The sequence below is a fragment of the Arachis duranensis genome, chromosome 3 (genome assembly GCF_000817695.3).
Source record: "Arachis duranensis cultivar V14167 chromosome 3, aradu.V14167.gnm2.J7QH, whole genome shotgun sequence".
Lineage (NCBI taxonomy): Eukaryota > Viridiplantae > Streptophyta > Magnoliopsida > Fabales > Fabaceae > Arachis > Arachis duranensis.
Genome location: NC_029774.3, coordinates 123,180,557 through 123,195,722, shown reverse-complemented (window position 1 = coordinate 123,195,722; position 15,166 = coordinate 123,180,557). Strand labels below are relative to the sequence as shown.

Below are 15,166 nucleotides of genomic sequence, written 5' to 3'. Positions count from 1 at the left end.
TCAAGCTGTCGGCAGAGTGGACGGAGTCCTCCAATCCAACCACAAGTTATGCCATAGACCCATAATTATGTTTATTTCTTTCAATAATTTCCTGATATGGGCCTACGTTTTTTTTAAGAGTAGCGTTACGGAATTAGTAAGTATTGTGATTTATAGTCATTAATTAATTATTATTAGTATTTTTAATGGTGTGAAATTTTATTATTTTTTTTTATTGGTTAAGTGCTAGCCAAATTTTAATAAAAGTATTGTTTCATATACTTTCTTTTTTTTAATTAAAAGTATTATGTATTATTTTTAAAAATGTATATTTTTTCTCGCATAAAAACAAATGATGTTCGAATATTATTGTTATTAGTACTTATTATTATTACACACCGATTTGGAACCAATATGTAATGATTGAATTAGTTGAGAGGATAAATAATTTATAATTTAATTTTATATATTAAAATTTAATATATATTAAAAATAAATTAAATTATATATATTTATAATATTTTATACTAATATTAATTTTAGTAATTAATTTTAATATATATCTAGCATAATTGATATAATATAGATACAGATAAAACTTAAACGCAGGTATTCTCTTTTTCAGAAGAAAGAAAATAATATATATTCATTTGGGTTGGATGGGTTGATTTAAATATTTCATTTTATCCAAATTAAAGTGTTGAATATTTGTTATGAGATATTTGAGAATCCTCAATTTACTAGTTGGCTACGTCTATAGGGGCTCATGGAGAATGTGTGATTTGTAGGTAGAAACGTAGTTTATTCTCCAATTTTCTGAAACTGCGTTTTGGTCTGTATTTTTATTTTTTACAGTTTCTGTTTTTTAGATTTTATAAAAAAATAGTAAAAATAATAAAATTGTATTTTTACTTTTTTTTTATAAAATTTTAAAAATAAAAAATATTACAAAAAAAACAAAGAATGAAAACATAAACCAAAGTCACTTTAAAGTTTTGGTACTATTGTGATATTGGTAACTAAAATTATAATCACATTCATTCTAAATATTTGTTTGAGTATCATTAAATTGATAATTTTTTATTTTTTAGTATATTTAATAAATTTTTAATTTTAAAAATAAAAATATTAAAAAATATATTTTTTTGAGAAGTTATTATTTATATATTTTATAAAAAAAAGATTTTTAAAATAAAACTAATAAATAAAAAACAATTTTATTAATTAAACAATGATTTTCGTAAACAATACATTTTGAAATTGGTCCAATAACACACTATACCCGTACAGAAATAGAAGAGAATTCAGTCAATTCACCTTATGCATAATTGCACTATTCATTCATGTACTCTCCCTCTACTTTTCCATAAAAAAAAAAATTCTAAATTGGTTCTCATATTTGTTTAGTCCTGAATCTTTGTTTATTAAGCCTTAGTCCCTTAATTTTGAAATGGGAGACATAGGAATCATTTTTAATATGGATGCAGAATCGGTGTGTAAACATGATAGCTCATCTATTCAATGCGCCACTTGGAGATTCAGAAACTGCCGTTGGTGTTGGGACGGTTGGATCATCGGAGGCCATAATGCTGGCTGGATTGGCATTCAAAAGAAAATGGCAGAACAAAAGGAAAGAAGAAGGTAAGGCTTATGACAAGCCCAACATTGTGACCGGTGCCAATGTCCAGGTTTGCTGGGAGAAATTCGCAAGGTACTTTGAGGTGGAGTTGAAGGAGGTGAAGCTCCGTGATGGATACTATGTTATGGACCCTGAAAAGGCTGTGGATTTGGTTGATGAGAACACCATTTGCGTTGCTGCTATTCTTGGTTCCACCCTCAACGGTGAGTTTGAAGATGTGAAGCGCTTAAATGATCTTCTCATTCAAAAGAATAATCAAACCGGCTGGGATACTCCTATTCATGTTGATGCTGCCAGTGGTGGATTCATTGCTCCGTTTCTATATCCCGAGCTTGAGTGGGACTTCCGGTTACCGCTGGTCAAGAGTATCAATGTCAGCGGCCACAAGTACGGTCTAGTTTACGCCGGAATTGGTTGGGTTATCTGGAGAAGCAAGGATGACCTGCCTGAGGAACTCATCTTCCACATCAACTATCTCGGAGCTGATCAACCCACTTTCACTCTTAACTTCTCCAAAGGTAACATATCAATGCAGATTTTCACGTTAACATTTCTCATTCTTTGACAAAAATATGCAATGCAGGTTCCAGTCAAGTCATTGCTCAATACTACCAACTAATTCGCCTTGGTTATGAGGTACATTGGCTTACACACTAACACGTACAATACCATACAAGTATAATTCAGTTACCAATCTTGTCTGAAAATATTGCAGGGATATAAAAATGTGATGGAAAATTGTAGGGACAACATGTTAGTGCTCAAGGATGGACTTGAGAAAACAGGGCGCTTTGACATTGTTTCCAAGGACGATGGTGTTCCTTTGGTGGCCTTCACACTCAAAGACAACAGCCGCTTCAATGAATTCCAAGTCTCTGACTTGCTCAGGCGCTTTGGCTGGATAGTGCCGGCATACACCATGCCCCCGGATGCACAGCATGTTACCGTTCTCCGCGTGGTCATCCGGGAGGACTTCTCCAGGACCCTCGCAGAGCGCCTTGTGGCTGATGTGGAGAAGGTGCTTCACGAGCTTGATATGCTTCCCCCCAAGGTGGTTGTGGTTAATGGAGAAGAGGCAGCAACAAGCGCTAATGGCAAGGTTAAGAAGACTGCTCTGGAGACACAGAGGGAGATCACTGCAGTTTGGAAGAAGTTTGTACTGGAAAGGAAGAAGCTGAATGACAAGATGAATGGGGTTTGTTGAGAGAGTGGAATCTGCCTCAAAAGATTCTTAATTTCTTAGATTATTATTATTACTATCATAGTAACATTATGAATTGGGAAGTAATTATATTTGATTTTGGGTCAAAATCATATTTCTCTTGTTCAGTTGCTTGTTGCTGATTGATAAGAGGAAAGGAAAAGAACAAAGCATGTTTGCATCTATATAAATCTATATAAACTGTAATCGTGCAATTGGGACTTCAAGTGTGATCAAATCTATTGTCTGATGAGTAAATTATTCTTATCTTTCCATCAAGCTTACAAGATTATTGTACCAAAAAGTGTGCCAAAAATTCTTTGCTTTCTTATGGCCTATAATCGCAATGTTCATTGTGATTTACATACAAGAACAAATGAAATGAATACACACATCTCTCTATCTATCTACATTATGAACTTATGAATAAATAATTAAAACCAACCAATGTGATCCCATCCCCAATAATTTTTTTTTTCTGCCATCAAACTATGTCATTGAAGCTTTCCTCTGATGAGGAGATAGATATGGTGGTGATCATGGCATTATAGTCAGAGTTACTACTATCTTGCAAGGTCTTCAAAAGGTGGGAAGTGCTATAACTAGTACATGGCTTCATTCTTGGGACAATGGGCACTTCAGCCTCACCCATTAGCATCTGAACTACACTCCTCATACTTGGCCTAGCCATCGCATCAGGGTGTGAACAAGCTAGCCCAACCAACATCACCCTCCTCATCTCCTCTTCTTCAAACTCACCCCCGAGCCTTGGATCCGCTGCCGTCAGCAACTTCCCTTCTTGGTGCAAGCTCCAAACCCATTCCACCAGATTGCTGCTAACCCCAACTCTACCAACACCATTAGCATCTTTCTCTATAGGCCTTCTCCCACTAGCAACCTCAAGAACCACAGCACCGTAACTAAATACATCTGTTTTCTCGGTGGCTCTTCCCGTGAGGACATACTCCGGGGCGAGGTATCCCATTGTTCCAGCGGCCACGGTGGCATCTGGGGACTTGTCATGCTCCGTCTGCCTCGCCAATCCGAAGTCACCCAACCGGGCATTGAACCCTTCATCCAACATTATGTTGCTAGTCTTAATATCCCTGTGAATCACTTGATTCTCACATTCATGATGCAAATAGGCCAAAACAGATGCCACACCCAACAAGATTTTTTGCCGATGATCCCAAGGCAAAGGTGTTTTCGCCTCATACAAGGCCTTATCTAAACTCCCATTAGGCATCAAGTCATAAACTAACAAAATCTCCCCTTTCTCATGGCACCATCCGAGAAGGCGAACCAGGTTCCGGTGCCTCAGTGTCCCAATTATGGACAACTCAGACAAGAACTCATCCTTGCCCTGATCACCACCATGGTTGCACCTCTTGACAGCAACAATGTCACCATTTGCAGGCAAAATTGCCTTATAGACGGTACCAAATGCACCATGGCCAATGACCCTATTAACACTGAAACAATTCGTTGCCAATTTAAGCTCCTTATAGGTAAACTCCTTAGGCATTCTAATAACCTCGGAACCAAGAGAATCGAGCCTCTTGAAAGGCTTCACCTTTTTAGAGTAAACCCAAATCAACACACCAGCAAATAGAGCAAGAACAAAAGCACCCGCAGTAACAACACCAGCAACAGCACCAACACCGACACCGTTCTTACACAACCCATTGTGGCAACCCGATTTACCGTCTTCCTTCCGTTCTTCAGCACCGGAAGGAGCCAATGAAGGTGGTGCCAGCGAGGCAGAACTACTACTGGCACTTGGGTTGGTTAAAGTAGCCGTTGGAGGAGGCGGCGCGGAATCCAACGGCCCAGAATCGAAGCTAGAAGTGAAGCTCCACCACTGGATACTGTGAACCTCGGTGCTACCTTGGGTAGACCCAGAAAACCCAACGTACATGAAATCGTTAACGTACTGAGCCATATCGAGATTCAGCTTCAAAATGGGATCTTTGGGCTTCACATTGGAGTAGGAGACCGAAACGGTGAAGTCATTGGTGGTTGCGTCGTATAGGATCCATGCGTTGACGGTATCGCCGCTCTTGAGGTCGATATCGAGGCTTCCCAAATCGGCAGCCTGAGTTGAAACAACGCCGTTGAGGTCGATGCCGACATGGTTGCCGTTAATGTCGTTGAGCTGGATATCCATGAGGGTATCGAACTCAACGGCGACGAAGTTGGGGGCGGCGTCGGGACCGGAAAGGCCTAAGGAGGGGCCGGAATCGCCGAGGGAATGGTCGTCGGGGGAGATGAGGAAGGCAAGGCCGGCACCAATGGAGGAAGGGTTGAGGTTGGTGATGGAGAAGGAGAAGAATGTGGAGAAGGAGGCGGGGGCGGATGTGGTGGGGTGGCGGAAAGGGAGAGGGTTGGAGTAGAGAGCTCTAGAGGCGGCGGAGTTGGGGACGGAAGGATGAGCGGTGAGGGTGATGGTGTCGTTGGTGATGTGGGCATCGCCGAGGAGGTTGAGAGTGGTGAGGGTGAGATTGTCGAAGTCGAAATGGGTGGGAGTGGCCAAAATAGTAATGAGGATGGATAGGAAGATGGTGAAGGTGGGAAGCGGTGGTGCTGGCAGCATTGGCATTGAGGAATCAGTGAAGTTAGAAGTTACAAGTTAGAAGTTAGAGCAGAGAAGAGATGAGATCAGTATGGAATGGGAACGAACAATGGCCAGACTGGTTCCTTGGTGCCGTTCGTGTGTGGGGCCCGGCCCTCATCTCTCTCTCTCTCTCACATAACGGTTATCTTTCGCGAACCTAATTTCTTATAATTAAATATCTCTTTTCACTTTTTATCTAACCATTTTTCTCTCTCTCTAATTAGTAATTAGATACACTAATATTTATAATAGAATTGTTTTCAACTGTATTAAATAAAGAAAATAGAAATGGATAATAACTGTTTGTAAAAAGATTAGTTCATTGATGTACATGTGTAGTAGGGGGTTGAATAGTCTAATGAATAATGTACATGAGAATGACACTTATTGATGGTAGGCAGTAGGCTCCTTCAAGCATTAATAATTGGCTACCCTGCACCTTGCCTTTCTCATTTACTAGCTACTTATCTACCCAACTGGAAATTCAGTTCAGTTACTCTTTCTTTTTGGTCATTGCTATCCTACTTAAATAAAATTGTCTAATTTGTTAAAACAATTCAAAATTAATATTTAATATTTATCTTAAAAAGTAATATCCACAAATTTAACGCCAAATTAAAACGCACCAAATAATTTTTTTTAACTCTACCATTTTAAAGCTAATTAGGAATGCTTATTTCATATTCATCACATGGCGAATAATTTGCGCAACAACGTTATAATCATCAGGTCAATTATGAAGAGGAGAATGAATAATATCACAACAAAACCTAATAAACCTTGTGAATATTATTATATCATTGACATTACTAGCTAACTTCCACGTGAAGTTGATTCTACTATATATATATAATACTCCCTTAAATACATGATTCTTCCATAAATTTGCCTTCCTGATTCCTAAATTAAATTAAAATAAATAAGCAATAAAAAGGAATAAAGGGCTTTACCAGGGAAAGAAAAGTTCCTCTTTAGTTTACAAGGTTGCATCCACGAAAACGGAGTTATTCTTTTAGTTGATATTTTTCCCTTTACTTTTTTGCGGGGTGATTTTCCCGTTACCTTTTCTATTTTCCCATATATTCCCTTCGTAGGAGAATGACAAATTGACAATGATGTATTCTTGAGAAATAAGGATATGTTATTTTACGATAGTGCGGAAAGTTATTTAAGTGAAGCACATTGAGGAAAGCTTCAACACTGCGTATGTGTTGACAAATTTTATGGAAACAAGTTGATGAGAACCAAAAAACTCTACTGAAAAAGTTTATCGATCTAGCCAGAGAGACGTTAAAGATGGTTTAGTTGAACAAAAAGTTGAGGATTGATGTGCAATACAAGCAACTTATGTTTCAAAACATATACAATGCAATATGATAATTATTGTAATTAATTATACTAATGATCCATGATCATAGATTAAAAAAAACTCATTGGAAGAGTCAAAACCAACAAACACAATTTTTCTAGCTGTCGATATCATTATTATGACATGTCCTATATAGCCGAAGATTTTGGATCGCTATTCTTTACCAAATAGGGCATTGAAAATATTATATGGTTACGTTGCTTCTGAATCTGAAGTCTCATTGTGACTCACACCTACATCCATAAAACCTACCAATCCATAATTGACTCGGTCTTACTCGCATTCTCTGATCCACATGCATAGATGTTTTGAAGCACCTTGGTTGGGAAGCACTTGCTTGCACCTTGAGAAGAGTGGAGAAAGTAATAAGGGATGTGTCCCACAGTTTGGTGATGGTTGCAGTAGTAAGTTTTGGCATTAGGCGTTGTTTTCACTTTTCAATGATCGTACCTTGTAATGTTTGGATCCCACACTTCATGTAGGACCTCCTATGTGGCCAGCATCTACCATCTAGAAGTGTTACAATTTTTGAAAAAAAAATTATAAATTCAACCCTGAAATTCGTAAAAAAATTATTTGACTTTTTTTTGAGCTAAATCTCAATTTGGCCCCTGAAATTTAGTTCGATACTTAGAATAACTTTCACAATTTCGTTGGCCCCAATTAGAATCCCCAAATTTGTAATTGTGGCTCCAACTTGTCCCTGCAATCATCTCCGTCACCAGAATGCTGATTTGATGCAATTACATGACACGGTGGATACTACTTAAACGACGGCGTATTGGTTTCGCGCCCAAACCCTTTGGAAACCACGTCATTTTAATTTTTTGTGGGTTAAAACTCTCTTTCTTTCCACTACGACAATCATAAGTTGCAAAACATCAAGGAAACTTTTACACTACGTGGTTTCCAAAGGGTTTGCGCGCGAAACCAATGCACCATCGTTTAAGTAGTGTCCACCATGTCATGCAATTGCGCTAGATCAGCATTTCGGTGACGGAGATGATCGCAGGGGCAAGTTGGAGCCACAATTGTAAATTTGAGGGTTCTAATTGGGGCCAACAAAATTGTGGGGTCATTCTGAGTATCAGGCCAAATTTCAGGGGTCAAATTGAAATTTAACTCATTTTTTTAATTTATAAATTGATCCCAAAATTTTCTAAATATTGATGATAGTTTTTTTTTACGTGTCCAGCTCAAAAAAAATCGACCCGAACCAAACCTAAGTCCAGAAATAATGAACCCACAACCCACGACCTACTCTAACTCCAATTAAATCTCTCTTTCCTTCACTGTAGTTAGCAAGGCATTGAAATTCCTTGTTCTTAGTTCGTGAATATCATGCCCAACATAAGATGCCAACACGGAAGATGACTTCGATGCTGGAGGAGCACAACGGTCAGAGCGGGGAAGCAAGGCAAGACAGAATAGACGGTTTGAGCCTGAGCCAGCAACCAAAATATTAACATGCTTAGACAAACACGACATTAAAGCCCTGAAGAAGAATTGGTTAAATTTGAGCAGCTTCACTGGCTTCTAACGATTCTTTAATAATGGGTTACTCCAGCAACCTGATTCAGTGAAGTGATGATGTTGTTCCCTCGCTAAGTGAGTCATATGCGACGGCTTTGAGAAAGAAAAGGTAAGCCCAGCTTCTCCTTTCTGATTAATTCTGTATTTTGCTTGGATGGACAAGATGACTAGTAGTTGGCTAGTTGATCTTGTGATTTCAGAGATGCCAAGGTATGTGCCAGTGTAACGACCCAACTCCCAATATGCAATCGTCATACAAGAAGCCAAAGGTTAACAACTTGTCCTTCCTAATTATTAACTATTACTTAATATATGAGCCTGTTCCTTGTTAGAACATTGCCAATTTTACGAGTAACTTTTTTTTTATATCGTTGCGGATGATAAGGTAAAATAAACAAGCATACACTGAGAGAAATAAAAAGGAAGCATAAAAAAACATAGAACACAGCTGATAATGCACATCATGTACACTATAACAAAACATGTAGCGTTCACAAAAGATCAAGTCAGTTTACATCCTCGTCAAACCTACATAGCTACTATATACACGACACCCAGGGCCTGTCCCATACAAAAAGCCGCTAAGCTGGCGCCCATGCTAGCTTAACCACTCTACAGTTCCTAGCTCTCGGGTGTACTAACACAAGTGAGAGACTAACTAACAGACAATGTCAGACTAGTGTATCATCAAAAGAATGCTCCTACTACTGTCAGACTATATCTACACGTGGCCATTCGGAAGATCGTCATGAGGCTCGCCCATCTCCTCATCCTGCTTTATTTCTATCTCAGGATCCTCCTCCTCCTTGTCCGCAACTATAGCTATACCCTAAGACCCACCAGAAGCACATCTGTCACTATGTATAAAACCATTCGGGAGCACAGGTTCGTTTGCGTATATAGGAGCTACCCCGTCATTCGATAGTGCCGACTCATCAGGCTGTGAGAAGTCAGGAATTGGCTCAGGAGAAAAGTCCCACTCTGATAGAATCACAGGTACGTACCCTCCAACTATCTCGGCCTCGTCACGAATGATAGGCTCAAGTGCCGCCTCATTCAAGGGTTGAGCTGGTACAAGGTGTCCGTGATCATCGGAAAAAGGATGTCCAGGAGCGTTAGAGTGTAGCCAGGATAAGGAAAAGTCGTAAGGAGCGCCAGGATCAAAAAGTGGGCTATACAAAGGATGTTGGAAGGGAAAATTTCGTAACGCGTAACGTCTCATACGAGGCTCCGCACTCAAAATGCAGTAACCATAGTACACTGGATCCTCGTAAATATATAGGTCTTTCAACTTCATAGAATATCATGCCCGTTTCCATCTGAAGGGGGAAGAGAGAGAAAGGGACAAGAACTGGGGAGTTCTTAGTAGGGTCGGGGTTATTAGTGACGTTCATTTATTCGATGTCGATTAGCAGACGAATAATAGAATATAGCGAAGCAGTAAATAGAAGATAAAGTTAGATAGAGAAAGTCGAGAAAATAAAAAGCAGAACACAAACAGAAGAATACAAGAAAATAAAACATAGATATAGCATACAAGCAGACAAACATAAAGAAATAGATCACACACAAAAAGGAATGCAACAGAGAATGATGCGCAGACAAGAATGATGCATGTCTAGTCCTAGTACAGACCATGAGCTCATGTGTCGAGTGGTTGCCTGCAATCCCGACATTTATCCGGTCACGAGTAATCCACGATTTCCCAGATACGATTTTCCTCTTTGTTATATTACTATTCTCTTTATATCTCTTTACTCTGTTTTGGTTTCTCTTTTCTCTGTATCTTTTTACTCTGTTTTGGTTATTCTGTTTTCTGTATCTCTTTACTTTTCTCTGATTACTCTTTCCTCTGTATCTATATTACTCTTTTCTCTTTATCTCTTTACTTTACTCTGGTTACTCTGTTTTCTATATTTCTCTACTCTGCTATGATTTTTCTGCTTAACGTATGTATTTAAAGCTTATGTAAATTTTGATATGAATAGTTAGCCTGTCCCAAGTATAGGTTCATTAAGTCTATACTAAAACAATTTAACTTTTCATATAATACCTAACCCTAGTCACAACCTCAAAAACTAACTATGTTGCCCTAGTTCGTTCACTAACCTCTATCTATTTTTCTATCATTAAAACTTTACAGACTTTTTCTTTGATTTCATTTCTTCTTTAGCTTTTGTGTCTTTTCTTTATCTTTGCCTCACTAACATGTTATTACCACTCCCTAAGTATTTATGAAGGTAATTATGATATTCTGAGTTTAAAGTTGTCTTTCTAAAACTTTTACGAAAAACTACATTTTTCGTATTATTTTATTATTTTTATTAAAATATTATTTTTAATTAAATATTATTATTTAATATTTTATTATTATTTATTATTTTATCATTAAATTTTCGAAAATTATTCCTTTTTAACTTTTAATCTTTAAAATTCACTTTTTACCACCCGTAACTTTTAATATTTTTACTTTAACTACCCTAACTTTCAGAAATTACCAAAAAATCCCTCAAACACCAAAATAATTACAGCCTTATCCTTTTTAAGATCTAAAGGTGTTCTTCAATGTTCTTCATCACACTCAAAGTGATCTTCTGTTCTTCATATATTTTTCAGATTCTTTCTCTGTTTTACCCATTTTTCAATCTTTTTGACAATCGATTTTTACCATAATTAAAAATAAAATTACAGCCACCAAAACTCTATATTTCCACTTGATTTTAACACAAATTCAACCTCAATTTAAGGGTTGGGGTTCATTTTTCCATTAGCCACAAGAACACAAGTTCATAGCTTGAATTTCATCAAATTTCATCAAATTTTCACCTAAATTTCAACAAGAATCACTCATATAAACAATCAATTTCAAGCATAACCAAATCATATCATAATCACACAACTCAAACACAATTAATCAAGATTAATTTTACCAAATCCTACCTTGATTTGCTGCTCCAAATCCGGTTACTCTTTGAAGTATTCTTAAAGTACTTTTTTTCTCCTAAAACACATCAAGAACAACTTTAAATCCACAAATCCTCAACTGATCGAATCTCACTCAGCATGTTAGGAAGGGATTTCTCACCTTAAAATTGCTAGAAATTAATGTTCATGGCCCACAAGTCAAACTAAGCAAGAGATCTAAGGAAGAACATCAAGAAAATACATGTTTTAAGCATGCTTCCTTGAAAACCAAATTCAAAGGGGAAAGGGATAGCCATATAACCTTATTTCCAGCCTTGATAAGTCAATGGTTATGTAGAGAAAGAAGAGAGGATCATTTTGGTCAGATTGGAATTTTGATTTGAGTTTTAGTTCATTAGAAATCAAGCTTTGAAGATTAAAGTGTCATGAAAGTTTCTCTCTTTTCTCTCTTCTCATTTTCTGCCAAAGGGAGTAAATGACCAGCCTTGTAATGTCTTGGGGGTGTAGGGTGAGTTATGATTGGTTGGCTTGGAGGTGGGTTAAAATAATATTAAAATATCTCAGGTGTATAACAACTAAAATTATATGTATCGAAACACTTGTAAAAACATCTCTAAAAATTATTTTCTGAGCTACTAGAATAAATAACACTAGTAACATATTTATTATGAGAATAGAACATGTATGATGAGGAAGTCTCAGAGAGTGCTGGTGCTAAGCTGCACCAGTAAACTGTGAACCCGGTTAAAACCGATTTCCTGTTTTTAACTAAAACAGACCATGTAACCTTATAATATCATTCAAGAAGCTTCTAGTACTAATATAATGATAATATTATACTATTATATCTCTTCTCTCATGTATCGAGTCTGGTTCATCAAACTGAGACTATTTATGGAAACCAGAATCGAAACTTCTAACCGATACGGTTCAAAAACTAGGTTCTTCGTGATTGCGTTGTTGAGCTTGCCCCAAAAGAGGTTCTAGATTAAGAATGATATAATGACAATGAGGATTGAGATGCTTAATGATATATCAGAGGTGTTCCCTCTACTGATCTTCCGGAGAAATCCGTACCTTCAGAAAAGATCTTGCATACTCAAAAATCGGGGTCGTTATAGCCAGCACATTTCCCTGTCGAGGAATCCAGGAAAGTCCACAGTTTAGGAGTCTTTCCTGGATGGATTTTATGTTCTGGATTATTGATTCTGCTTCCCACAAGGTATCTCCATTTTTTGAGTGCTTGAATTAATTATAGGCAATCAGATTCAATAATTACATTTTCGATGTTGAAATTTTCTATTAAGATAATTGCTTCTCTGATGGTTGTTGCTTCTGCTATGATGCTAGAGCTAGTTTTGATATTTGTTGTTGTCCCTCCCTTAAGATTTCTATTGCTATCTCTAATCACTACTATCCCTGTTCCTGTTCTAGTTTTCTTGGAGAATGTTACATCTGTATTCAGCTTGAGCCTATTTGGTGGGGGAGCTCTCCAAATTATAGGTATTATCTTCCTCCAGTTTGGTTCAATAGTGCTTTTATCTTTCTTTTCTATTGCATTGTAATAATCTAGTTCGAGCATTTTTGCAAAATTGATAATGGTATCTGGATTAGGATCTGTACTCTGAAAAACTGTTTGATTTCTTGCTTTCCAAATGGCCCACATAATTATGCCAATCCGGCTCCAGGTCTGACTTACTTCAGTTTTATTTCCTTGATTGCATTCTTTGAACATCTTTTGTAACCACACCCTGACCAAGCTGACACTTTCCTTTGATGGTGTACATTGCACTTGCGAGCCAAACCATACCGTCCTCGTCCAATCGCAAAGAAGTAAAGCATGTTCCATTGTCTCTTCCTCTTGAAAACAAATAGGACATAGGTTACAATTAGTTACCTTTTTAATTAACAAATTGGCTTTAACCGGGAGGATATCGTGGGTTTTCCGCCAAAGGAACATTTTTATTTTTGGGGGTACTCTCGTGTTCCAAATTCCTTGCCAAAGATCTTCTATAATTGTGCTTGTTGAAGGCCTGTCTTTTGGGGATTTTTCTCTTCCTCTTTTTTTTCTATGTGATATCCTGTTTTGACAGTGTATTCACCATCTTATCTATACGGACAAACTAGGTTATCCTATTTTTCTATTCTGCTGATAGAAGTTCTAATGATTTTTCTGCAATGACTAGGAAAAAGGTATTCTGAATCTTTGGTATGTCCTATTCTCTTGTATTTAAGATCAAATCCCCCACTCTTAGATCTTTATTGTTGCCCTCGTCGAGCGCTTTATTTGTGTCATGTATCTAGTTATCCCTTCATGCATTGATTCTTCTTCCTTGTCCTATGCTCCATTTGGCTTTACTCTTTAGCAATTCCCTCCATGAAGAATGCTATTCCATATCCATGATCCTCTCTAATGGGGTTAGGCTTTGATGAGTCCATATTTGATGAGATATTTTGACTTGATTTGGATGGATTTCATCATATAACCTCACACTTAATCACTAAAATAGCATACTTTGTGTTTGATCCCTAAATCAATCCTAAATGTGAAAACATGCGCTTTTGTACTTAAATTAGTGATTTTAATTAAACTTTTATGCCATTCGATGCCATGATGTGTTTTGTGAGTGATTTCAGATCAATTAGGCAAGATTGGCTAAGCAAAAGTGGAAGAAAGCATATACAAAGGAGAACACATGAAGAAAACAAGAAAAAACACACACAGTCAAGTGTGCGTATGCACAAGCAAGCGTGCGTACACACAGGTGAACATTCAACAAAGTGTGCGTATGCACACATCTGTGCGTACGCACGGGTCCCTGTACGTGAATTCATTAATAAAACACATGATCCGCAATTTTTGGGGGCTTTTGGCCCAATTTCGGAAGGCTTGATGCTGAATGGGAGTGCTATATGAAGATGATATCAACACATATGAAAGGAGAGCTCATTATTAGTGATTATTAGGTTTTTCTTAGTTTTTTTATTAGTTAGAAAGCATCCTTAGGAGTAGGAGTAGTGTAGATAGCAAATTCTCTCCTAGGATTTTGATTGTAGCATTTTATAGCAAGTTTGATCTTGGATTTTGCTTCTTTTATTGTAAGTACTCTCAATTTCCTCTTTAATTACATCATCTTATTTTCATTTTCTCTTTGGTTCAAGTACTTTGATAATATTTGCAATGTTGAGTTCTTGAAGTTTTGATTGATGAATTTCATGCTTTATGCTTTATATATGCTTGATTGCTTGTTTATAGTTGGCATTGTGAATAGTTAGTTATAGTTTTCTATTTTCCTTTACAATTTTCTATGTTTTGGTTTTATACCCACCAAGTGTTTGTGAAAATGCCACTTGGTAATTTTGAGTAAATTTTCACACTTGACTTGGGATTTGAGTTCCTAGGATACTAAAGTCATGATGTCCGACATTTAGTGGTAATTCTTGGGTAGTTAATTGACTCTTGTTTTCATTGAAGCTAGCTTTTTACCAATTAATTTGGTAAGTTAGCTAGGACTTATGGATCAATGTCAATTATGCTTGCTTAACCTACTCCTCGATGTTAGGAGTTAACTAAGCGAGATTGACTCATTATAATTATCATAGTTATGGTTATAGCGATAATAGGATTCCTTGGATTCTCACTCCCAAGTTAAGGCTCTTTATTACATATCTTGCATTTTCATTGGTTTTGACCTTATTTCCCTTTTTAATTGCATTGATTCCAATTTTGATCATTCATTAGTTCTGTTATTTCTTAGTTCTTTTAATCTTTCGTTCTTTGATTTCAAAACTCCTTTTTGCCTCCACAACCGAAAGCGTGACACTTTAATTGCATCCCGAGGGAGAACGACCCGAGATTTAATTACTCTCGGTTTATGTTTTGTAATTTGAATTTCAATCTAAAAT

General features: G+C 37.1%; 2 protein-coding genes across 2 annotated transcripts in view; one reads left to right on the top strand and one right to left on the bottom strand.

Moving 5' to 3' along the window:
* LOC107481021 (glutamate decarboxylase) overlaps positions 1–3,080 on the top strand; it is a 4,941-nt gene extending 1,861 nt beyond the window's left edge. Inside the window, exons 3-5 of the mRNA XM_016101221.3 lie at positions 1,467–2,136; positions 2,202–2,254; positions 2,334–3,080. Of these exons, the coding sequence (XP_015956707.1) occupies positions 1,467–2,136; positions 2,202–2,254; positions 2,334–2,822 (1,212 nt within the window). The 3' untranslated portion in view covers positions 2,823–3,080. The remainder of the gene's footprint in view (positions 1–1,466; positions 2,137–2,201; positions 2,255–2,333) is intronic.
* LOC107481020 (L-type lectin-domain containing receptor kinase VIII.1-like) lies at positions 3,072–5,599 on the bottom strand. Its single transcript, XM_016101220.3, has one exon. The coding sequence runs from the start codon at positions 5,416–5,418 to the stop codon at positions 3,304–3,306; it is 2,115 nt and encodes a 704-aa protein (XP_015956706.1). The 5' UTR covers positions 5,419–5,599; the 3' UTR covers positions 3,072–3,303.
* Positions 5,600–15,166: the final 9,567 nt, after the last annotated feature.

Bases quoted from the DNA above. Each gene is read 5' to 3' on its own strand.
- LOC107481020 (XM_016101220.3), bottom strand. From the start codon at position 5,418: ATGCCAATGCTGCCAGCACCACCGCTTCCCACCTTCACCATCTTCCTA.